Here is a 24054-nt window from a genome sequence, read left to right as displayed (position 1 = left end):
AATGCTCAATAACTTAGATGTAAACAAATTTGTGCACAAAATTTGAGAGAAATACACTTGTGGGAATGGAACATTTCTTTTCATGTTGCGTTTATATTTTTGTTCAGTATACATTGAGATCATTATGGACGCATGCAATATTATTTGTATTTGTTAAATGGCAGCCAAGCATCGATCATCATGTCACCAGAATAAGCCTCAATATTTATTGGAAAGGAGTATCAAGCTCATCACCTCGGACATTCACCACCCTGTGATGTTCATAATTTATTTAATTTGTAGCCTAATAAACTGCAAGCTTTCCCGAGTTGTAGTGGGAGGACCACAAAACATATCACGTGATGCCATTTCTCACATAATTAATTTTACAGACACAAAATTTCAAGCAAACAAGTTGTCTGTAGGCATTTATACAATTTTAAGAGCAATTCATGTTTCCATCAGCCCAGTCATGACTTTCTTTCATGCGTCAGGTCATCAATGCACCATTTCTTTTTTAAGTGCACTTAAATTACTAAAAGTTAACTGATAAACACTGACAGCCCTATAAATGATGTATAGCGTTACTGACTGCTGGGTTATATTGCCACTGTGGGTTATCGGTGAGAATGCATAATGTTTTGCTATTTATTCATACAGAAAAGGCAGCGAGGATGGTTTGATGGAGTTTGGATAATGAAGGTTTAGGGTTTGGTGGTTAAGGGGTTTGGAATGGGCTTTAGGAGGGTTGTGGTCTGTGAAACGGAGAACAAGAGGGAAAAGGACATAAATACCATTATGTGATGGATAAATAAATAGGGATAAATACAGATAACATAACGTTAGCACAGGGTGTAAAGTACTTAAGTTAAAAAAATACTTGAAAGTACTACTTAGTTTTTTTGGTTATCTATACTTTACTATTTATATTTTTTACAACTTAACTTTCTTTCAGGAATGTAGTGAAGTAATGTACTTTTTACTCCATACATTTTCCTTGAACACCCAAAAGTACTAGTTATATTTTGAATACTTAGCAGGACAGGAAAATAGTCTAATTCTCACACTTCTCAAGAGAACATCCCTGGTCATCCCTACTGCCTCTGATCTGGCAGACTTCCAAAACACATGCTTTGTTTGTAAAGGATGTCTAAGTGTTGGAGCATGCCCCTGGCTATCCGTAAAGAGAAAAGAACATTGATCTGGTTTGCTTAATATAAGGAATTTGAAATTATTTATACTTGTACTTTTGATACTTAAGTATATTTAAAACCAAATACTTCTAGACTTTCACTCAAGTAGAATATTACTCGGCGACTTTCACTCCAGTCATTTTCTATAAAAAGGTATCTTTACTTTTACTCAAGTATGACAACTGGGTAATATTTCCACCACTGCATGACAGACAGGGAAGTTGCAGATGACCAAAGTTGGAGGGTAGATGGACTTAATACTTACACTTAAAGGAAGTGTAGATTCAACCAGCAGAACAAAGACTTAGGCACAGGGGTCGAAATGAATTAAGGTTAGGTTTAGAAAATAGGCTTAGGTTAATTAAGGTTATGTATAGTTTCAGTGAGGTCAAGGAAAGGGTTACTGAGTACCATGGGATGCCTTTCTATCCGATTGTCCTGGAGAATCTTGTCACCGGACGTGCTATCACTTAATGTTGGGGCATGTCAGGGATTAACATTTTTAGCACCGGTCTAAATTGCATGTCTGCCGTGTACAGAAAAATTCAGAGGTGTCGGAAGGTAGGACTATCGTTCCCACGTCTCCCGAATGTAAGTCAAGCATTAGCCTAATTGTCCTTGGACTGACAAATCATGGCAACCAACAAAGCATTATTGAATGCAGGAACAGTCAGGTCTCCAGGCTAGCAGCAGTCCAAGAGATTTAAAGTCAAAATGAGAAAAGTCATCCAGGCTATATGAATGTATACACATTCGTGAGTCCATATACCACTCGCTATATGGATGTTAGTCAGTAAGGTCTATGAGGTGCTGTTAGAGCCATCAATAACATTCATCAGCACAGATGGACTGAGTTTATGGGCAGTCTCTTAGCCAATCCCAGAAGACTAGGAGCAGGTCAGGCACTTCAAATTGGACTTTCCAGTGTGTGTGTTGCTGCTCTGTGTCTGTCTCCTGTGTTCTGAGTGGGGGAGTCAGGCTGTGCTGTTTCGGCAGATGAGGGAGGCTGTGGTGTGCCTGTTCTGTCGCTGGCACCCCCCTCCTCTGCCTCCTCCTCTCTCTGTTGCACGGAGGACAGGTACTGCTCCAACAGACTGCAGTCCTGACCATTCCCCCCACCACAAGGAGCCTGGAACCCCCCCACGACCAGCGGCCGCACAGTCTCCAGAGAGTCGCCCGTCCCACAGCTCAGGAAAGTGTCTTCCTGCCCCACCTGCAGTTCATCTGTTGACTGGAACCCCGAGTCTGGGAAGGAGAGGACTGTACAGGCTGGGTTTGCAGTGCTGGAGGCCAGAGGTAGGGGGAGTCGAAGAGCTGGGAGGTCACAGAGCCCGGAGGTCAGGGCTGGAGCAAGAGATGACCCGGCCTGAGTCACGCTGGCCAGCTGCCCCTCTACAGAACACTGCCACTGCTGCATGGACTGAAGCTGCAGAGAGATGGGGAGAAGGAGTGAGAAAGGGTGTGTGTATGTGCATTTACATTTGATGCATGAGCTTGTTCATCACTGACCTGCCTCCATAGAAACCTCACAGCCTCCTCCTGTACCAGTCTCTTCAACCTCTCCTCTTCATGCTGCTGCCTCACTCTGAACACACAAACAGAGTATTCTTTGGAAGAATTGGACATATTTGTCTGATATGTCATCTTCAACAGAAAGAGCTAGATACCTTCATCCTTATCTGGGTGTGCCATCAAAAGTGTTGAAAGAGCTAGCTAGTTACAGTTGAAGTCAAAAGTTTACATACACTTAGGTTGGAGTCATTAAAACTTGTTTTTCAACCACTCCACAAATGTCTTGTTACCAAACAATAGTTTTGGCAAGTTGGTTAGGACATCTACTTTGTGCAATTGTTTACAGACAGCTTATTTCACTTATAAAATTCACTGTATCACAATTCCAGTGGGTCAGAAGTTTACATACACTAAGTTGACTGTGCCTTTAAACAGCTTGGAAAATTACAGAACATTATGTCATGGCTTTAGAAGCTTCTGATAGGCTAATTGACATCATTTGAGTCAATTGGAGGTGTATTTGTGGATGTATTGCAAGGCCTACCTTAAAAATTAGTGCCTCTTTGCTAGACATCATGGGAAAATCAAAAGAAATCAGACAAGACCTACTCCTAGACAAGTCTGGTTCATCCTTGGGAGCAATTTCCAAACGCCTGAAGGTATTGTACAAACAATAGTACGCAAGTATAAACACCATGGGACCACGCAGCTGTCATACCGCTCAGGAAGGAGACGTGTTCTGTCTCCTAGAGATGAACGTACTTTGGTGCGAAAGTGCAAATCAATCCCAGAGCAACAGCAAAGGACCTTGTGAAGATGCTGGAGTAAACAGGTACAAAATATCCAGTATCTATATCCACAGTAAAACAAGTCCTATATCGACATAACCTGAAAGGCTGCTCAGCAAGGAATAAGCCACTGCTCCAAAACCGCCATAAAAAAGCAAGACTACGGTTTGCAACTGCACATGGGGACAAATATTGTACTTTTTGGAGAAATGTCCTCTGGTCTGATGAAATAGAACTGTTTGGCCATAATCACCATTGTTATGTTTGGAGAAATGGGGAAAGCTTGCAAGCCGAAGAACACCATCCCAGCCGTGAAGCACGGGGGTGGCAGCATCATGTTGTGGGGGTGCTTTGCTGCAGGAGGGACTGGTGCACTTCACAAAATAGATGGAATCATGAGGACAGAAAATTATGTGGATATATTGAAGCAACATCTCTAGACATCAGTCAGGAAGTTAAAGCTTGGTCGCAAATGGGTCTTCCAAATGGACGATGACACCAAGCATACCTCCAAAGTTGTGGCAAAATGGCTTAAGGACAACAAAGTCAAGGTATTGGAGTGGCGATCAAGTGACCTCAATCCTATAGAAAATTTGTGGGCAGAACTGAAAAAGCATGTGTGAGCAAGGAGGCCTACAAACCTGACTCAGTTACACCATCTCTGTCAGGAGAAATGGGACAAAATGCACTCAACTTATTGTGGGAAGCTTATGGAAGGCTACCCGAAATGTTAGACCCAAGTTAAACAATTTAAAGGCAATGCTACCAAATACTAATTGAGTGCATGTAAACTTCTGACCCACTGGGAATGTGATTAAAGAAATAAAAGCTGATAAATCATTCTCTACTATTATTCTGACATTTCACATTCTTAAAATAAAGTGGTGATCCTAACGGACCTAACAGGGAATTTCTACTAGGATTAAATGCCAGGAATTGTGGAAAAACTGAGTTTAAATGTAGTTGGCAAAGGTGTATGTAAACTTCCAACCTCAACTGTATATACATACAGTGGGGCAAAAAAGTATTTAGTCAGCACCAGTTCCACCATATTTTCCACCATAATTTGCAAATAAATTCATTAAAAAATCCTACAATGTGATTTTCTGGATTTTTTTAGTTGAAGTGTACCTATGATGTTTTTTTTCATTTTTTTAAAATGGGAGAACTTGCACAATTGGTGGCTGACTAAATACGTTTTTGCACCACTGTAGATACAGTTGAAGTCGGAAGTTTCATTTAAACTTACATAAAATACATTTGTATGTAAACTTCCGACTTCAACTGTACATAAAAAATGGCACTCTGTTGCAGGAGAACAAGGCTTCCAACATTCCAATGGCTATAGCTATATTCTGGAGCATGGCCAAAGACAACGCTTTGTGCACTCCTTACAAAAGGCTAAATGTCTGCTATTTTTAAATGGGAACTGAAGTTTTGTATGGAGATATTCTTGCCAGTTTCTTATCTAGCTCACCAGCAAGTCTATAAACAAATGCCTTTTAGGCAACACCATCCAGACATAGTAATGAACCATGCCTTTTAGGCAACACCATCCAGACATAGTAATGAACCATGCACATATGACATTGGTAATACCTCATGCACAATCACAACTTGTCTGGTTGTGTTCAAGCCCAGTGCCAACAGACATGATCCAACTAATTGAGGGCTTTATAACTAGTAGCAGTTTATATTTTATTCTATGAGCTTTAAGATTTGTTTTGTAATTAAAATCAATTTACAAATTTAATACATTATTACTAGTGGACTGATTGAAACTGGTGAAGTCTGCACAATTTGTGGACCAGGACTGGAGAACAGTGTCTAAACTCCAATTCTCTACCCTTCTCCTTGAGTGTGCACTCGTACACTGCCCCTCATGAATTTGAAAGGAATGGACTGGTGAGAGGAATAAGGTGGCATCATGCATGTACGCAGCAATCCAATGCTTTTTAATGCATGAGGGGGGAGTGAATGAGAGCACCCTTCTGGAAAAGAGTAGAGAATAGGAACGCAGCCCTTGGATTTATTGGGGTCTGTTCCATACCTCTCAAACTCTCCAGAAAGGAAGACTATGTGCTCCTGCATCCTGCGCAGGCGGATCTCACACCGCACCTCTTTGGCCAGCGGGTGGCAGCGCCGAGTCCACATTCCCCTCCACCATGCCTGGATCTTGACGGCTGCCCTGTCCGCCTCACAGCGACCCAGCCTATCACATCTCACCAATGCTTTATCTTCCTGCTTAGACCCTGCCCTCACCTCTACAGCATTGCAGTTTGAGTATGCTCCCTGGAGCGGAGCGCTATCATTGGTCTGTGATTGGTCATCTTCCATCATAGGTAGACCGGCAGTTGAGGTTAAGGTACAGGTGAGGTGGCTGTCACCTGACACCCTTTCTCTCTCCATCTCTCTCTCTTTCTGGCTCTCACTCCCTTTCCCCGTGGGTGCCTGTAGGGTCTTTTCAGCAAGGGTATTTTTGGGATGAATGGGGTGTTCGGGTACCAGCGAGTCGTGCTCAAACGTCTCCGTCTCATCCTCGCTGTCAGAGCGGGGGGGTTCAGAGGTGACTAGGAGGAAGGTGGACTCGGAGGAGAGCAGGCTGCCGCTGAGTTTGTCCTCATCTGTCTGGCTCTGGACGTCCTCCAGGTAGAGGCGCTCCTCCACACCCCTGAGGCTATGGAGAGGAGGTGAGGCCACCTGGGAGGGGTCGCAGCCTAGCCAGGTGTTCACCTGCACCGTCGCTAGCTCTGAACATATGCACACACACACACACACACACACACACACACACACAAAGAAGAGATTAGATTTACACACCAGACACACATGGGGATTGATTGACGAGTTACAGAATTGAGAGAAACACAAACACAGGTAGAGTTCATGTCCTCCACCTGTCTGTCTGGCAGATGGAGCAGTCACAGGCGTTGTGGTTCTGTCTTCCTCTATTAGAGGCACATGGCGGGGGCTTTGAGTCTCCACATCCAGTTGGGTGGGGCGGGGAGGGCTGGGAAAGCCCCCCTGGGTCTGCTGCAGGAGCTGCCTCTGGTGGAACCTGTATATATTACACACACAGGTCCCCTGGTTAACTAATGTGATACAAAGGAGAGCGTAATTAAACAGTCATTTCAATAATTGTGCAAGCTGTCTCATCTACTTCATATTTCTCATCTGGTTAAAAGATAACTTCATGGTACCGCAAGGTAAATGACGAAAACTAAGCAGAAAAGCCACAGATATGATGACATGATGACTCCTTGCTGTCCCCAGTCCACCTGGCCGTGCTGCTGCTCCAGTTTCAACTGTTCTGCCTTCTTATTATTCGAACATGCTGATCATTTATGAACATTTGAACATCTTGGCCATGTTCTGTTATAATCTCCACCCGGCACAGCCAGAAGAGGACTGGCCACCCCACATATGCTCTCTCTCGGAGGACCTGAGTCCTAGGACCATGCCCCAGGACTACCTGACATGATGACTCCTTGCTGTCCCCAGTCCATCTGACCGTGCTGCTGCTCCAGTTTCAACTGTTCTGCCTTATTATTATACGACCATGCTGGTCATTTATGAACATTTGAACATCTTGGCCATGTTCTGTTATAATCTCCACCCGGCACAGTCAGAAGAGGACTGGCCACCCCACATAGCCTGGTTCCTCTCTAGGTTTCTTCCTAGGTTTTGGCCTTTCTAGGGGTTTTTTCCTAGCCACCGTGCTTCTACACCTGCATTGCTTGCTGTTTGGGGTTTTAGGCTGGGTTTCTGTACAGCACTTTGAGATATCAGCTGATGTACGAAGGGCTATATAAATAAATTTGATAGATCCAGTTTAATGTCAAATGGATTCTAACAATGGGTAGGATTTATATTTGGCACTTTTTCCATGTGATCACAGGGAGGAGAACACATCCACTACCTGTGTGATAGTTTGTTGGCATCACAGTCCTTTTGTGAATGCATTCTCCTACCTCTGCTTGCTGAGGATCTTCTCCAGCTTGGCATCCTCTGCGGTCTCCAGGGCTGTCGTGGAGGTCAAAGGGCACACGGTGGCTAAGTACTGGACCAGCTGCATGTGCTGACCTGGCCGGTATGATCGACCTTTGCCCTGGCTGTACAGCCACTCTGCCTTCAACCTGAGATCAGACGTTAGAGACATTAATCACCAGCAATAAGAGTGATCATCACTCAACACTTGGATGGTATAACTGGATAATACGACCCGGCAACTTTGCAGTCACAAGTCCATTTCCCTACCAAGGGATTGACATTATGGTCTGAAAGGCTCTCGCCCCTTTGGGCAAGTCAGGAGTATTTTTTGATTGCCCAAAGATTATGATCACTTGCACAAAAATGTTAAGTAGCTATTTTCACCTACAAACAGGAGGAACCAGAAAGACCAGACTACTGGAATTCTTTGCATTTTGGTTATTATCTTAGAGCAGGCTCAACTTGTGCAACTGCTCAAGTCACTTCCTCGGGCAATAGGGAAACCCTTCAGCTCAATCCCTGCCTACCCCCCTTCCCATGCCTAGCTGGCATTTGTGAGTTCTGGAACTAGTCTCACCCTTCTTTCTGAGACACCACATATCCATCCAGGATCTTGAGATTCAGACACCAGCTCATGATGTACGGCCGGTAGTCGTATCCAGGCAACGAGGGTGTTACCATGACGCAGGGGTTAGTCATAATGGAGAGCTGTTCCAGGTCATGGAGGGGTGCCAGGTAGGAGACCTGTGGGAGGCAAAGAGAGAGAGAGAAAGAAAGAGACAAGCAGGTGAGAGAGATTGTTGTAAAAGCTGAGCAGGTAAGAGTGCAAAGGAACAAAAAGGAAGGGTCTTTACCTCATTGAGGTCTCGAATTTCATTCTCTGCCAGGGAGAGGATGGACAGATGGATGGGCAAATGAGTGGGAACGGTCTGCAGCGTCGTAATGCTATTTCCATGGAGGAGAAGGGTCTGCAAGAGAAATGGCAGCCAGTCAATCAACACCACAACCAATCACTTAACTTGTTTGGGATAGGGGGCAGCATTTTCACTTTTGGATGAATAGTGTGAACTGCCTCCTACTCAGTCCCAGATGCTAATATATGCATATTATTATTATTAGTATTGGATAGAAGACACTCTGAAGTTTCTAAAACTGTTGGAATGATGTCTGAGTATAAACAGAACTCATATGGCAGGCAAAAAACTGAGAAAAAAATCCAAACAGGAAGTGGGAAATCTGAGGTTTGTAGTTTTTAAACTCACCCCTATCGAATACACAGTGGGATATGGGTTATTTTTCACTTCCCAAGGCTTCCACTAGATGTCAGCCATCTTTAGAACGTGGTTTTAGGCTGCTCATGTGAAGGGGGGCCGGCTCATGTGAAGGGGGACACGCTTTCACTTGAGGTGTTGCTCTCATTCCAGTGCTATTCTACAGACAATGGAATTCTCCGGTTGGAACAATATTGAACTTTTATGATAAAAACATCCTAAAGATTGATTCTATACTTAGTTTGACAAGTTTCTTTGACCTGTAATATAACTTTTTGAACGTTTCGTCCGAATGGACCAGATCGCGCTTTTGGATTGTTTACCAAACGCCCTAACAAAAGAGGACATTATCGAACAAAACAAGCATTTATTGTGGAACTGCGATTCCTGGGAGTGCATTCTGATGAAGATCATCAAAGGTAAGGGATTATTTATAATGCTTTTTATGAATAATGTTGACTACCCAACATGGCGGATATTTCTCTGGCTGGTTTGGGCTCCGAGTGCCGTTCTCAGATTATGCTTTTTCAGTTTTTTTCAAATCTGACATTGCGGTTGCATTAAGGAGAAGTGCATCTAAAGATTCATGTATAATAGCTGTATTTTCATCAACATTTATTATGAGTATTTCTGTGAATTCATATGGCTCTCTGCAATATCATTGCATGTTTTGGAACTACTGAATCTAACACGCCAATGTAAAATACGATTTTTGGCTATAAATATGAACTTTACCGAACAAAACATACATGTATTGTGTAACATGAAGTCCTATGAGTGTCATCTGATGAAGATCAAAGGTTAGTGATTAATTTTATCTCTATTTGTGCTTTTTGTGACTCCTCTCCTCTCTTTGGCTGGAAAAATGGCTGGGTTTTTCTGTGAGTTGGAGGTGACCTAACAATCGTTTGGAGCTTTCGCTGTAAAGCATTTTTTAAATCAGACACTGTGGCTGGATTAATGAGAATTTTATCTTTAAAATGGTGCCTAATACTTGTAATTTGATTTATGAGATTTCTGTTGATTTGTATTTGGCTCCCTGCAATTTTATTGGCTGTTGGGTTGGCGAGGGGTTCCCCAGTCCTAGACAGGTTTAAACTCTCCTACTTACTGCTCCAGAATTCTGAATCCCCATAATTCTGAAAAGCCAAGAGGCAAGACCTGTTCTCACCTTCAAGGCTAACAGCTTGGTAACATCACCAATGTTGGAGATGTTGTTATCAGACAGGTCCAAGTGTTGGAGAGCCACACAGTTGTTGAGCTGCTCAATGACCTGAGAGAAAAGTGGACATCCAGATTGGATGATCAGGAGACAAAATGTACACAAATATAAAGGGAGTACCTTGTCCACTTTTTTCACCTCACCTTGATGTTGTTGCCTGCCAAGTTGAGCCACTCCAGGTGTGGCAGGTCTCTCAGCCCTTCAATATAGCCAATACTGTTATTGGGCAGGTTCAGAACTCTCAGCTCGGTCAGACGACACACACCCATCATTCGCACCAGGCGGTTTCCAACAACAGATAACTGCACAGCAAAGAAAACAGGAAAGAGAGGCAGGATGAGACAACAAAACAATATAGATGGAACTAATCCAACCCAATGTGGTACATTGCAAGTTTGCAACAACATATAGAAGTAGTAAATGCCCATTTTACAAATTAGATAAGGAATTCAACCATGTTCAACAGTTAAGTTGAACATATTCCATCTAATGTGCCTTGGTGGAAATGCAAATGTAGTCACACAACCAATCAAGTAACAGTACCCAGTAAGAGGGAGTGTGTGAAAGGCTGTGATGTATTTGTAGTTAATCATATCAGTAATGTTAGTTCATCATATCAGAGCTGTAGCTCCGCCCACCGGTGAAGTGGAGTAGTGCATGCTGTGCAATCTTCAGCTCAAAGAAGATCTGCTCGAGAGAAAGTTCCAGCCATCCATGTTTTTTCCCACCAGTTAGCTTTCATTGTGTTAGCCAAGACCAGTGTGTGTCCTTGTTGATATTCCACACACACTTTGGTTGAACACACTTTGGTTGAAAGTTGACAGACCACTAAGTGCCTTAGCCAATCCATACTACATAGACTGTGCGGTGCTGTTCTGTGCCTCTTCAGCATTATTAAACCCCCTCAACTGGAATCCTACCTGTCTGTCATCTGTGCCCTTACCAGCGTATGGGAGCAAACACAAAGTAAAACCTAATCTAAAGAATATACAGTCCACCAAGACCTCACTTACAGAGAGCCTACCTGTTGGAGGCCTTGGCTCCTCTCCAAATGGTCTAGTTTCATGATGTGGTTCCGGTCCAGGATGAGCGTGTGCGTTTCATCAGAACAGGTGAAACTGGGCTCCAGCTTCTGCAGACCCTGGGCTGACAAGTCCACCACAGGACCTGAAGGGGAAACCGGGAGAACCATAAACATGGGAGTGGATGGATGAATGTATAATCTATTATGCACATGTTGATAGTATCACCATGAACGATGCATAGAAACAATATCAGCCTCTCAACGGCAACTAGGGAGGCAAGCTTATAAATCTACTATACACATGGACACATCTTTAAGCATGATACAGACAGGGAGCCAACTGAAACATGCAAGCAGTCTTGGAGAACTTCTGTTGATCACCATTATGCAGTTTATTCATACTGGGTCTACTATAGTCTGAGGGATGATGATTCATTCATATTCACTCTGTTGATTGAGTAGCTGATAAAGCAGTGGGATTGGAGACATGATGGTTGTGAAAATCGAGCATGATATTGGGACTCTAATCAATTAGGCCATTGTGATCTGTTGGCTCTACATTAGTCCTTCAGTCCTGTAAGCATGACTATGGACTATGAGATGAGACCACATTAGCTGGAATGAGGACAGGATAGGTAGTTACAGACAGTAAGTAGCTCCAGCTAGTTAACTAGCTAACGTAGGATAAAGCCAATCATTTGAAAGAAACGTTATAGCTATTTTCGCTAAATCGTTGACCTACAAAGTCGAACATCAGAAAGGGAGCGGTCATGCACTCACCAGTTGTGTCAAATGTTACATCTGATATTCCCATTCTGCGAAGAATATACGATAATGCACAAAATTCGCTAGCCTGGTTCCCAGCGCACAACTGTCTTGTCAGTCAGTACAACAGAAAAAACGATTAAGAATTTACCGGAATATGTAGTAAAAAAAAAATCCGTTCGCCATAAAGGACCACTATACTTGATTTCAAAAAGACTACAAACATGCTTTACCGCAGCGCGTCACTGTTGTCGATTCCCCGGGGGAAATAGACTTCAATAGATTTACAGCTGATAGCAATTCCAATATGAAAGGACTGGAATCAAGATGCTATTTTCAAAGTGTATACTGATCAAGTATATCTCTTACTTTTGTTGATTTTTTGATTGGTTCCTTTCGTTAGCCTTTCTATCAAGGCCATACCTCAAGGGCTAGAAACTAACAAATGGCTTTCCTTTTTGTTTTTGAAAAAAAAAAAAAAAACACGGTATTAAATATTTTTTTAAAGTTGGACTTAAATAATTACTTTGACACATTAAATGGAATGCTCTGTAAGAATAAGAAGTTACTGAAATCAATTGAAACTCTTAATGAAGCTTTCTCATTTCTTTGAACGTAAAACCCTGTAACGTTTTGTGTTTGTGACGTTTTATGTAAAACATTTTTAAGAAGGATGTATAGATTTTTGTAACACATTTTAATTTGTATCCCTCAAAATGTATGGAATTTCAATAAAACAAACAAAAAATAATAATGCTAATAAAAAAAATCAAGGCCACACTTCCCGCTTGTGTCAACGCCAATCAACCGATCGAGTTGCTTATTGGTCAACTACTTTGCATGAACAACATTTATATTTGAAAATCCAAATAATGCTTCTGACTGAAATGTAAGGAAAAAAAATACATGCTGTGTAGAAAAAAATAAGTGGGAAAAAATAATAATAGATAATAATGAAGAAATCCTACCTGTAACTTCGTTTCCGTTTCCGACATCTTTCTTTCCGGTTTTGTGTCCCCCCTCAACCATCATGAAGTGAGTTTACGGAATAATATCTATTGCCATCAAAGCTTTAAAATAACCGTTTTAGTGCTAAAAATGCGCTAGTATACAGAATGACACATTTATCTTCTAATGATTTATATTATTCCGCTACAGGGTCGAGCTGTGCAGTTTCAGTGGGTACAAAATATACCCCGGCCATGGTGTCCGATACGCCAGAATAGATGGGAAGGTACTGCACCCTAGGTCTACTCTTTTCCTTCCTCTAATGCCACTTAGTTAAGTTTGTTTTATCATGGTTGGTTGCAATAACCCATGGCTGACATTCTATTAAAATTGTTACAGTAGAACTGTTCATTGAGTGTGTACTTGGTTCTTGGCCTGTCACTTGGACAGTCGCTGCTATGCAATGTATTCATTGTTGTGACAAGGAGTAAAACTACGACCGGAAGTGACTTTTCGTAGTAGGTTGAGTGCATTTTAGGTAACCGTTTTCCTAACGTTAACTTAATTCTCATAACCTTCTACAGTAATTCTCATAACTTACTACGAAAAAGTCACTTCTGGTCGTAGCTGTATACCACCTAGTCAAAACCTTTCTCCACTGCAGTTATAACAATATTACAACCAGACATGGGCATGTCAACATGCCAAATAACTGTCAAATATCTCACTCATGTATAGTTTACGCCCCCACCCAGGTTTTCCAGTTCCTGAATGCTAAGTGTGAGTCTGCCTTCCTGGCCAAGAGGAACCCCAGACAGATCAACTGGACTGTGCTGTACAGGCGCAAGCACAAGAAGGGCCAGTCTGTAAGTACCTCGTGTGCATAATTTCCCCTCAAATGCTGACAAGTGGTGGCTACTGTGAGTGTTTACCTTGTGACTCAGTTATACAACCTTAGTTTTGACACGGTGTGTTTTGGTGTGCCTTTGTTTTTGGCTGCGGGTGGGAAGGTGTGCGTGGTTGCCATCTGCGTTATGTGCTGTTGCCAGGCTGTGTCCTATAGCTTGGACGGCAGTGCTCACTCCACATACCTGCGGCCATAGAGCCACTGGAGATCATAGTACTGGCTCTGTGACGTCTCTGACTCCTTACCACTGGCCAGCCTCCATACTCTCCTACAAACCTTATATGTGAGAAAGATGTTAGGGGTTTGCAGTAATGCAGTACCCCTGCGTGGTTGTTACTGTTCCTTTGGCACAAAACTATAGTGTTAATGAGCATTCTTATTGGACTAGTTCAGCTACATGAGTGCTACTTAAAATGCAATTTTTTCTCCTGTGTTGTACCTGCTAATAACCTAACACTACCAAACTGCCCATACTGGATCCTGAATGTGGCCGTGCTGTTCCCTGTCCCAACAGGAAGAGGTGACAAAGAAGCGCACACGCCGTGCCGTGAAGTTCCAGAGGGCCATCACCGGCGCCTCCCTGGCTGAGATCATGGCCAAGAGGAACCAGAAGCCTGAGGTCCGCAAGGCCCAGCGTGAGCAGGCCATCAGGTGAGGACCTCACCAAAACCATGCTTTACCAGAAACTTGGCTTTAGATGTCAATAGCTGCCATTTTGGTGCCAAAGAAAGTGAATTGTTTACTGCTATAGTGAACTATTGTATAGTGTTTAACAATTTAGTGTTGTCAGAGTTGGCTCTGTGAAGAACAAATAGCTAGCTGTTCACACTGTGACACTGACTTTCCTGTGGTACTGCAGTTATTGTATTCTTAAAATTCAACAGTGAATTGTCAGTCTTGGTTTTTTAGCCTTGTTAACGCATATGCAATAATGGCGTTTTATTACTCTAGTCAGTCGATGTGTTATTTCTGCAGTCTGTGGACTCCTGTCTTGTTGTTTTTTGGATGTGTGGCATTGGCCTAATTTCTATCATTCTTTTGTCACTAGAGCTGCCAAGGAGGCCAAGAAGGCAAAGCAGACAACCAAGAAACCCTCTGCTGCCGGTGCTAAGGTAAGATTAATATAGCCATGTGTGAATCTGATTGGTCAGAAAGTAAAATCTTTATGACCTCCGTTTATAAAACACAGCAAGGTTTTAATGTGGAATCTACATTTTCACACTGAAGGTAGACTCACAAAGTAAAAATGGTCCGTTTTGGACCCACTTCAGCAAGCAAGCATGTAGCAACATGCTCCGCAGTATCCTCAGCAGTTGTCATTCAGCTATCATTTTGCAGGAGAGTGAAGGGACCACTCACAATTGCATCCTCTTGGATCGCTCTGCAATATCTTTAGTTTACATTGCTGCTTTTAGTCACCTCAGCCTCTGGCAGAAATGTCTCACATGGTTTATTTATGCTTGGAATTTTAATGGCACCAAGTGGTTTATCAAGAGCTGTAAAGAAAAACACTAGCACTGTGGTAAGGAACTACATTAGATTCCTATTGGAGAGTCCAAAGGTGTCAGTTATATCCCATTCATATAGCCCGAAATCTTGCTATTTTTACCATACCTGCATTTTTATATCTGCTTTTTTGTCTAAAAGCAATAGGGGGTAGAGAGATATCGGTCCGGTCGATTTATCTTTGGCCGATATTAGCCTTTCCTAGTGTATCGGCCCTTGTGTCGGCCTTTCCCCTTAATAGCAAGTGTACTTGCCTCGTGTGAAACTCCTGCAAGCTGGCGCCACTCATTATTAGTTAGCCTGTTCTCGAGGAACCTCTGAGCTGCTTGCTGCATATAAATGTAGCACATTAATAATGCCACATGGAATGTAGAAATGTATTTACTGTTACTGCAAAACAATGTCCGTACAGGCTGCAGGGCTTTATAAGGCAACATACTGGTAGCTTGCTAGCTAAACATCATTCATAGAGCTAGCTGTGAAAATAACGTCAGGTCACTACCCTAGAACTTTATTTGTGATAGCTAATATGCAATCAATAATGCAAAATATGCTAATTTCAAAGATGATTGTCACCAAATGTTGGCAAATTCACTTGTCTTTCCATTACCAGAATGCCTGGTTACTTGACACAAGTGGCGTCGTCGTCTCTTATAAAAGAAAATGGTCTATTTCTATAAAAATGTTGATCAGTAGGTCTCATGGTCCCAAATGAAAGGGAAACATATTTTGTCATCTGTAGTCCCATAAACTAATGAAATCAGCCAAAAATTCACAAAGTCCTATTGAATATGAATTCACCTGTATTGCGAGTTGGTCTATGCCAAAATTATTACTATTTATTAAAAGTCAAATTGATTGTATGGTTGTGTAATTGATTTAATGCATACATAGCGGTTTCGGAAAATGTCTCATCAAAATGTTCAAATGTAATTATATTTATTATCAGCATACAATAGCCTCCTTGACCCCCAACATCGACATTAGCACTTAAAAACCCATGTCGTTCTCTAGTAGGGAGTAAAAAACAAGGTACATTAAAAGCCACCTAAAGACCTAATGATTCCTGCATTTTCTGTAACCAAAATAGTTTAGTTTATTTGGATCCCCATTAGCTATTGCATAAGCCGCATCTATACATTAAAGCAAAACATAAGACTACAAAAGAAAGTAAATAGAATAAACAATTACATAATATTAAAATCCAAAACCAACAATATAATACCTGTAACCAAAATACAGATATCAGGTCTGAATGTTTCTGCTTTTTCAGATAAATTCATTATCACTTCCATTGTTTCATAAATTTGATGTGCAAATAGCTCCATGGTTTAACACCACCCCTCCCAATTTGCCAGTAACCCACTATATATAAAAGGGTGTACCTGCAAGAAGTGATAAAGGGGCTGTTTAAAGGGGGGTCATCAGCATTACCTTATAGTTTTTACAGGTAATAAATATACCACATCTGTTTTAAAAGGGTTATTAGTACTTTGTCTAATCTGTACTTTGTCTCCCTATGTAGGCACCTGCTAAGGCTGCACCCAAACCCAAGGTGGCAAAGCAAATGAAGGTCAATGCGCCTCGCGTTGGTGGCAAACGCTAAAGCTTTTGGCTTTGTTGATTGTGAATAAACATTCTTGGTAATCAAAGCTGTTTGGTGTTTGTCCGTGCTTTTGTTTTCTGGATTTGTGTAATTGACAATTGTCTGACCTGATTTGGTCATGCACCCTGAACTGTCCTTCCTTGCTAGTGGTCAACAGTCTGGTTAGTTGGTCATAGGACTCCAATCTTTCACCTGGTACAACCAGAAGATGTGCCTCCCCTTGGATTCTGGTTTCTTCCTCCTAGCGATTTTTTTCCCTTGCCACTGCTTCTACTTACTCTTTAAGGGTCTAAGATGGGTTACTGTAAAGTACTCAGTGACTTGAATAAAAATGTAGTGTGCATACGAAGGTGGACCAATCAATGGGGACTACATAAAGATCATGTCAAACCAGTAATTTATTCAGAGGCATGGCCATTTGTTCCACCCTTGTGCCAAGTTGCACTATCCAAACCTCAATAGTCAAAGCCAAGATGGGTCAAAACCATGTTTTGAAATCTGAGCCTGCATACTCCCCCTCCAAGCAATCTGTGCAAGAATAACAAGAATAACACTGCTGCAGTATATGCCAAGATTGAATTCAAATAGTTTTTTAATTTTTTTTACCTTTATTTAACTAGGCAAGTCAGTTAAGAACAAATTCTTATTTTCAATGACGGCCTAGGAACAGTGGGTTTAACTGCCTGTTCAGGGGCAGAACGACAGATTTGTACCTTGTCAGCTCGGGGGTTTGAACCTGCAACGCTCTAACCACTAGGCTACCCTGCCACCCCAAATAGTTAATACAAGAGCATACCATTACAAATACACTAAGTTCATGTTCAGTTATTACAGGTTGTGTGCATTATGGACAATGTAGTTTGCCAGTTATTGCATCGTCTATCAGAGGATAACTATTTCCAATGTGTAGGCTTGATAGCATGTGTTCTCGTCTACACTAGCTACATTTAACACATTATGCATCTCCCAATTACTGAGAACTAACCAATAGGAGACAAGGACCTTGACTACAGGGCCAATACAAACAGTGCCTATAGAAAGTCAACACCCCCTTGGAACATTTTCACATTTTGTTACAAAGTGGGCTTGAAATGGCCTTAATTGTAATTTTGTCATTGATCTACACAGTACTCATGTCAAGGTGAAAAGCAAATTCTACACTTTTTATTAAATAAAACAAATGTAGTTGTTGCACAAGTATTCACCCCCTCTCCCTTGACTTTTAAAGCACAAATTCAACTAAAGACCAGGGAGCTTTTTGAAACCCTCAAAGGGCAGTGATTGGTAGATGGGTAACAAATCAGACATTGAATATATCTTTAAGCATGGTTGCAGTAAGTTAATAATTGGGCTGTGGATGATGTCCCCCTGAACTGAGCTGCAGGACAGGAAGGAAACTGCTTAGGGAAGCCATTGGTGATTTTAAAAAGGCTGGAGTTCAATGGCTGTGATGGGAGAACTGAGGATGGATCAGCATTGTAGTGACTCCACAATTACCCTAACATAGCAAAAATACAAATATTCTTAAACATGCATATGTATGCAACAAGGCATTCAAGTAATACTGAAGAAAAAAAACTGCAAAGGAATACACTTTAGCCTAAATACAAGCCTTACGTTTGGGGCAAATCCAACATCACTGAGTAACTGCCTCATTATGAAGCATGGTGGTGGCTGCATCATGGTATGGGTATGTTTGACAGCAAAGACACGTTTTTCAGGATGAAAACAAACATGAGCTAAGCACAGGCAAAATCGGTTTGCTTTACACCAGACACTGGGAGAGAAATCCATCTTTCAGCAGGACAATAACCTACAACACAAACCCAAATCTACACTGGGAGAAGAATCCACCATTCAGCAGGACAGTAACCTACAACACAAAGCCAAATCTACACTGGGAGAAGAATCCACCATTCTGCAGGACAGTAACCTACAACACAAAGCTAAATCTACACTGGGAGAAGAATCCACCATTCAGCAGGACAATAACCTACAACACAAAGCCACATCTACACTAGAGTTGCTTACCAAGAAGGTAGTGAATGTCAGTTTTGACTTAAATCTGCTTATATCTATGGCAAGACTTGAACATTGCTGTCTAGCCATGATCTCCAACACCTTGACAGAGCTTGAAGAATTTTGAAAAATAATAATAGGTAAATACACAATCCAGGTGTGCAAAGGTCTTAGAGACTTACCCAAGAAGACTCCGCTGTAATTGCTGCCAAAGGTGATTCTAACATGTATTGACTCAGGGAAAAATACTTATCTAATGTTTTATCTAACATATAGGTATGTTTTATTTTTAATTAATCTTTAATTGTATGAATTTTTCTTCCACTGTGACATTAGATTGCGTTGATCATTGTCAAAAAAATGACAATTCAATCCATTTGAATCCTATTTTGTAACACAAAATGTGAAGAAATCCTAGGGGGATGTAGACTTTCTATATGCATTGTATCCCTAAAGTTTTCCTTATTGACTCCAGGTACTAGATTCAGCCCCATTGACCGTGACACCAAACATTACCCAATGATCAGGGAAAGAAAGCTGGTGATTTCATGTTTCTATTGGCAATAGGCAGGGTGCCAATTACACTAGATCTACAGTTAAAAGCTACTATATGAAATGTTTACCTGATTGGTTAAAGCAGTTACAACACGTGGAAGGAACAGTCAGCCACATGGCATGAATGTATGGTTTAATCATCCTTCAGGTACGACTAGAGAAATAATTACCAAAATTGATTTAATAAATATTGGAGACATTCAAACACAGATTTAAGATCATCCTTAGGAAACCACACCATGAGGTATGATGACAAAAAAAAGTTTGGAAAAAAGCAACACTTCCAAAAAAATGCATGATAAATATTAATTTAAGAATAAACTATTAAACAACTTGTTTCATGAAGTAAAAAGAAAACATTTTGCGCAGATGACACCATTTAAGTGTGTTTTGGTAAGGGTTAATATGCCATTATAAACCTGAAGAAATCCAGGCAAATTAAATGATCTCCAGCAAGGAAACATTCTTTTTTTTTACTGTAAAATGGAGCAAGGGTGGAAGCGGAATGGAGGGGCTGGGTTTCTGCCGGTAATGAGGCTCCCTTTCAGTCCAGGGAGTTGGATTAGATTGGTGAAACTCAACACTCAAGACTCTGCAGGGGCAGCCTCCTTTGCTAGTGCTCATACCTATAGTGTGGGATAAGGCAAAAATACAAAAATAAAAACATGTAGGTTTATGTAAACTTAGTCTTAGCCTTTGGCCTTTCCTTCCAGTTCTCTGCTGCCAATGACTGGAACTAATTGCAAAAATCACTGAAGCTGGAGTCTTATATCTCCCTCTCTAACTTTAAGCATCAGTTGTCAGAACAGCTTTCCGATCACTGTACCTGTACACAGCCAATCTGTAAATAGCACACCCAACTACCTCATCCCCATATTGTTATTTATCTTTTTGCTCTTTTGCACCCAAGTATCTCTACTTGCACATCATCATCTGCACATCTATCACTCCAGTGTTAATGCTAAATTGTAATTATTTCGCCTCAATGGCCTATTTATTTCCTTACCTCCCTAATCTTCTACACTTGCACACACTGTAAATAGATTTTTCGATTGTGTTATTGACTGTATGTTTGTTTATGTATAACTCTGTGTTGTTTTTGTCGCACTGCTTCGCTTTATCTTGGCCAGGTCGCAGTTGCAAATGGGAACTTGTTCTCAACTGGCCTACCTGGTCAAATAAAGGAGAAATAAAAAAATTAAATAGTCTAATACATTTACCATCATAATTCCAAGGAAATAAAGCTAAATATTAAAAAAGAAAACACAGAACTTTAGTTACAACAGTTTGAGCCTACAGATTGATTCGTAAAGAATAACTTTACTGGGCTGTTTATGGCGATGCCCAATCCATAGGTCTTCATTCCTTGTGCTCTAAGATAGGTTCACTTACTAGAAGATCCTGTAGAGCTGGGATATTCCAGCACTACCCACAAATAAGTTGACAAAGAAGTTCCAGTTCTTTGGAATGATGACCAAAGAGTATCTGGACCAGGTCAGACCTGAGAAAGTGGGAAATGGGATTAGTCAAGGAGTGAAGTTGTTAATTTGACTAATTAATTTAAACTGTACCTGTTACTCACTGAAGAATATAGGAACTCCACTATACATGTGGCTGTCAGTACACCAGACAGGGAAAGGCTCAGTTTCTCTGCTGGTTGACTCATTTCTGTCAGACCAGCCCCGACCAGACCCTATAGAGATGTAGATGCATCTGATGTTTACGTTTAGATAAATGCAATAGCTCAAGCTTAGCAAATGCAGCCCTTACCGATTTGGCCCAGAAGAAAAACAATCCTTGGACCTAGAATGAGAGAAAAGACAATCCATGAAAAAAAATGTTACAAAAGATCCAAAACAGACAATTCTTTGCAAAAAAGTGACTTTGTTGTGACAACACGTTATACCATACTATAATCTTCCACGAAGCACTCTTTTACCACTACCATAGACTTGTTTAAAAGGGCAATTCCGCCACTTTCCAACCTCAGCTCCATACCAAATTGTATTAGTCACATACATATTTAGCAGATGTTATTGCAGGTGTAGCGAAATGCTTGGGATACCAGCGTCTACATTTGTGAAGACTGCATGTTTCTATGATCTGTGGTTAAAAAGAAGAATGGTCCTAAAACATTATTCTCTGTGACATCACAGGGTAGGATTAAAAGTAAGAGAAACAGTGATTTTCTAAATTTGCTATGAGTTTCTGAGGAAGGGTATTTTCTTGCTCCCCAAGTCACCGCGAATCTCAGTGTTTGAAAATCACTGTTTTAAAAAAGTTTTAAAAAAATACTTTCGATGTGGTCGCCGGGTATAATTTTTAAAACTTTATATTTGTTTATACAAAACGTAAAACTGTGCCATTTTCACAAATGAAGACACTGGTATTGTGGCGGAGATCATTAAAATGAGGTTGAAAAGTGGTGGAATTGCTCTTTGACATAACTCCAGTACTTACATCCCGATCAAGTGGTCAGTAAGTGCTCTGTCAGAGGCACACTAAATTAAACATTATTCCTCTGACTTAGTTCAGGGCAGGGAAATCTTAGACACCTAATACTTCATATGATTGATGGTTGTGGATTAGTAGGCTGAACTATTTTCATTGTTCTGCTATAACCAAAGTAGGCTGAATGACCTCTCCTAAGAAACATCAAGCCATGGTCATGCCAGGCTACCACAACAAGGTCCTGATAATGAGGAACTCATTGAAAATGTATCTATGCAAGGCTTCCCCCTCCTATATACGAAAAGTAACGTTGCCAGAATGCAACTAATGCAACTAGTGATAACCACAACAGAGCAGCATGCTGTTCAGCAAAAGATACACAGCAGAGAGCATCTTATGTAGGACTTTGCAACAGGTTAGACCAGTGTTACATCTTTGTCCCTTCACAATATTTGTCTGCCGAAGGCACATACAGGTAACTGCCAAAACACCAACATAAAGTGTCTTAATAGCGTGCTGGGCCACCACGAGCCGCCAGAACAGCTTCAATACGCCTGGCATAGATTCTAGTGTCTGGAACTCTATTGGAGGGATGCGACACCATTCTTCCAAGAGAAATTCTATAATTTGGTGTTTTGTTGATGGTGGTGGAAACCGCCGTCTCAGCCAGAATCTCCCATAAGTGTTCGATTGAGTTGAGATCTGGTGACAGATAGCCACGGCATATGGTTTACATCGTTTTCATGCTCATAAAACCATTCAGTGACCACTCGTGTCCTGTGGATGGGTACATTCCCATCAGGATATGAATTAATTAAATAAACTGAAGGTGATCACTCAGAATGACTTTGTATTTATTGCCATTTACCTTGCCCTTGAACATATAATAACACATCTTATCACCTGTGCACAATGGTGAGTCTGTCCTCTCCCAAGATATGCACAGGTTATAGAAAGGATATCAGATTTTGTAAGGACAAAGGTTAGAAAACAGCTGTAGCTAAATATACTGGTGTAGGTGAGTGTTCAAAGACCGCAAGGAGTTTGCGCTCAACTTTCTTTGTCCTTGAAGGTAGTCACATTGATTTCCACTCATTCTGTGAGGAACCATGCCAATTCTGAAAATGAAATTGCTACTCTTGGCAACCAATCTCTCTGGTATTGGGCAATTCCATACAGCTCTATGCACAGGGACTATAGATTCTAGAAAAACATATACTTGAAAAACACCTGCAGATGTAAAGTAAGGTAACAGAATGAAAGCACAAACCATTTCCAAATTCAGTTTAAATTGTTAAAGTAGTCTTTGCATATAGTTGTATGGTTTGTTTAACTTTGTAATCATTGTTTTTGGTTTGACATACATTTTAAAGTGCAACATCTGAGTCTCAGCATCACTCTGTCATAGCGGAGTTGCCCTATTGGATTCCAAAAATCCATCTCACACACAAAGCTCCACGTGACCTGCAACCAATGTCCATGTCTGCGCTGCAACCCCACTCATGCAGCCAGCTACTGTGTACCATAATCTGTACACACTGGGATAACAAATCTGCAAAACAGTTCGCTGGTTCTACCTCGTTCTTTTCAGATTTAGAGGCGTCAAATCTGTATTTTGCCATTTGTTTGGGTTTAAAACACTAAGATAAGCAAGAGTGGCGAGATTAGATAGTAGCTATTGGTTGCATACATCAAAAGATTTAGCAAGGGTTTTTGACTAAGGCCACTTCAGCAACAACCACGGTCATCAGTGTATACTAGTCTCTCTAGACATCCATGTTGCCTCCCACAATTTTCAAATGCTCTGACCTAGGGTCTGTTTTTTTTCTCAGGCTCGTGCTTCTCATCCCCTTCCATAAACCCTATTCGCTGGGATAATATTTACTGGGGGAGCTCAGGTAATATAATCATGTGCACGAGCACAAATCGCCACATCCATCATTTGAGTCCTGTCAGATTCTGCCATGTCAGTAATTTTTACTTGGCAGGAAGGTTATTATCCCGGCCCTAAAAACCTACTGTTTTTCAGCAAACTCCCAGGTCCCCTGATAACACTTGTCCCGTGCGAATCGCCATCCCTGTGTTTTGAGGGATATTACAGAGTTTAAAACAGGTGCTGCACCCAGTTTGGGTAAGAACATGGGAACAAATTGATGCTTAAAATAAAGTGCTATGCACATAGCCTACAGATGAATTAACTGTTTTGTCAAACTTTCCTAATGCGGTTCTTCTCTTTTAAATAGTGTAAGTGGACAATATTGTGCCAATGAATTGACAGATTGCCCAATACATCAGCTAATTAAATGTCTGCATAGGTT

General features: G+C 41.3%; 2 protein-coding genes and 1 non-coding gene across 4 annotated transcripts; 2 read left to right on the top strand and 1 right to left on the bottom strand.

Moving 5' to 3' along the window:
- Window positions 1–390: 390 nt before the first annotated feature.
- LOC109871355 (centrosomal protein of 97 kDa) lies at window positions 391–12170 on the bottom strand. Of its 2 annotated transcripts, none has more exons than XM_031805368.1 (11): window positions 11760–12170; window positions 10969–11122; window positions 10099–10257; window positions 9905–10006; window positions 8317–8430; window positions 8040–8206; window positions 7444–7608; window positions 6370–6530; window positions 5523–6222; window positions 2682–2757; window positions 391–2598 (listed from the first exon to the last, which is right to left on the bottom strand). In XM_031805368.1, the coding sequence occupies exons 3-11, from the start codon at window positions 10225–10227 to the stop codon at window positions 2080–2082; spliced, it is 2133 nt and encodes a 710-aa protein (XP_031661228.1). In that variant the 5' UTR covers window positions 10228–10257; window positions 10969–11122; window positions 11760–12170; the 3' UTR covers window positions 391–2079. The 2 variants fall into 2 exon arrangements, with proteins under 2 accessions (XP_031661228.1, XP_020317792.1); XM_020462203.2 differs by having other exon boundaries at window positions 10980–11122.
- A 495-nt stretch (window positions 12171–12665) lies between these two features.
- LOC109870979 (60S ribosomal protein L24) lies at window positions 12666–16760 on the top strand. The gene is made up of 6 exons (XM_020461710.2): window positions 12666–12779; window positions 12903–12978; window positions 13448–13558; window positions 14114–14250; window positions 14648–14711; window positions 16631–16760. The coding sequence occupies exons 1-6, from the start codon at window positions 12775–12777 to the stop codon at window positions 16709–16711; spliced, it is 474 nt and encodes a 157-aa protein (XP_020317299.1). The 5' UTR covers window positions 12666–12774; the 3' UTR covers window positions 16712–16760.
- LOC116357756 (small nucleolar RNA SNORA23) lies at window positions 13695–13875 on the top strand. The gene has a single exon (XR_004205699.1). It is a non-coding gene; the product is annotated as a small nucleolar RNA SNORA23 (small nucleolar RNA).
- Window positions 16761–24054: the final 7294 nt, after the last annotated feature.

Source organism: Oncorhynchus kisutch, linkage group LG26 (genome assembly GCF_002021735.2).
Source record: "Oncorhynchus kisutch isolate 150728-3 linkage group LG26, Okis_V2, whole genome shotgun sequence".
In the NCBI taxonomy this organism is placed as follows: Eukaryota; Metazoa; Chordata; class Actinopteri; order Salmoniformes; family Salmonidae; genus Oncorhynchus; species Oncorhynchus kisutch.
The sequence above is the reverse complement of the archived record's forward strand: the minus strand, read 5'-3'. Positions and strand labels throughout refer to the sequence as shown.

Excerpts from the sequence above, each read along its gene's own strand:
- LOC109870979 (XM_020461710.2), top strand. Across the intron at positions 12,979-13,447 it reads ACGCCAGAATAGATGGGAAG|GTTTTCCAGTTCCTGAATGC; the intron begins GTACTGCACCCT and ends GCCCCCACCCAG. Across the intron at positions 14,251-14,647 it reads CAGCGTGAGCAGGCCATCAG|AGCTGCCAAGGAGGCCAAGA; the intron begins GTGAGGACCTCA and ends TTTTGTCACTAG.
- LOC109871355 (XM_020462203.2), bottom strand. The coding sequence starts at position 11,793 with ATGGGAATATCAGATGTAACATTTGACACAACTG. Across the intron at positions 8,207-8,316 it reads AAATTCGAGACCTCAATGAG|GTCTCCTACCTGGCACCCCT; the intron begins GTAAAGACCCTT and ends TGCCTCCCACAG. Across the intron at positions 2,758-5,522 it reads CTTTCTGGAGAGTTTGAGAG|AGTGAGGCAGCAGCATGAAG; the intron begins GTATGGAACAGA and ends TTGTGTGTTCAG.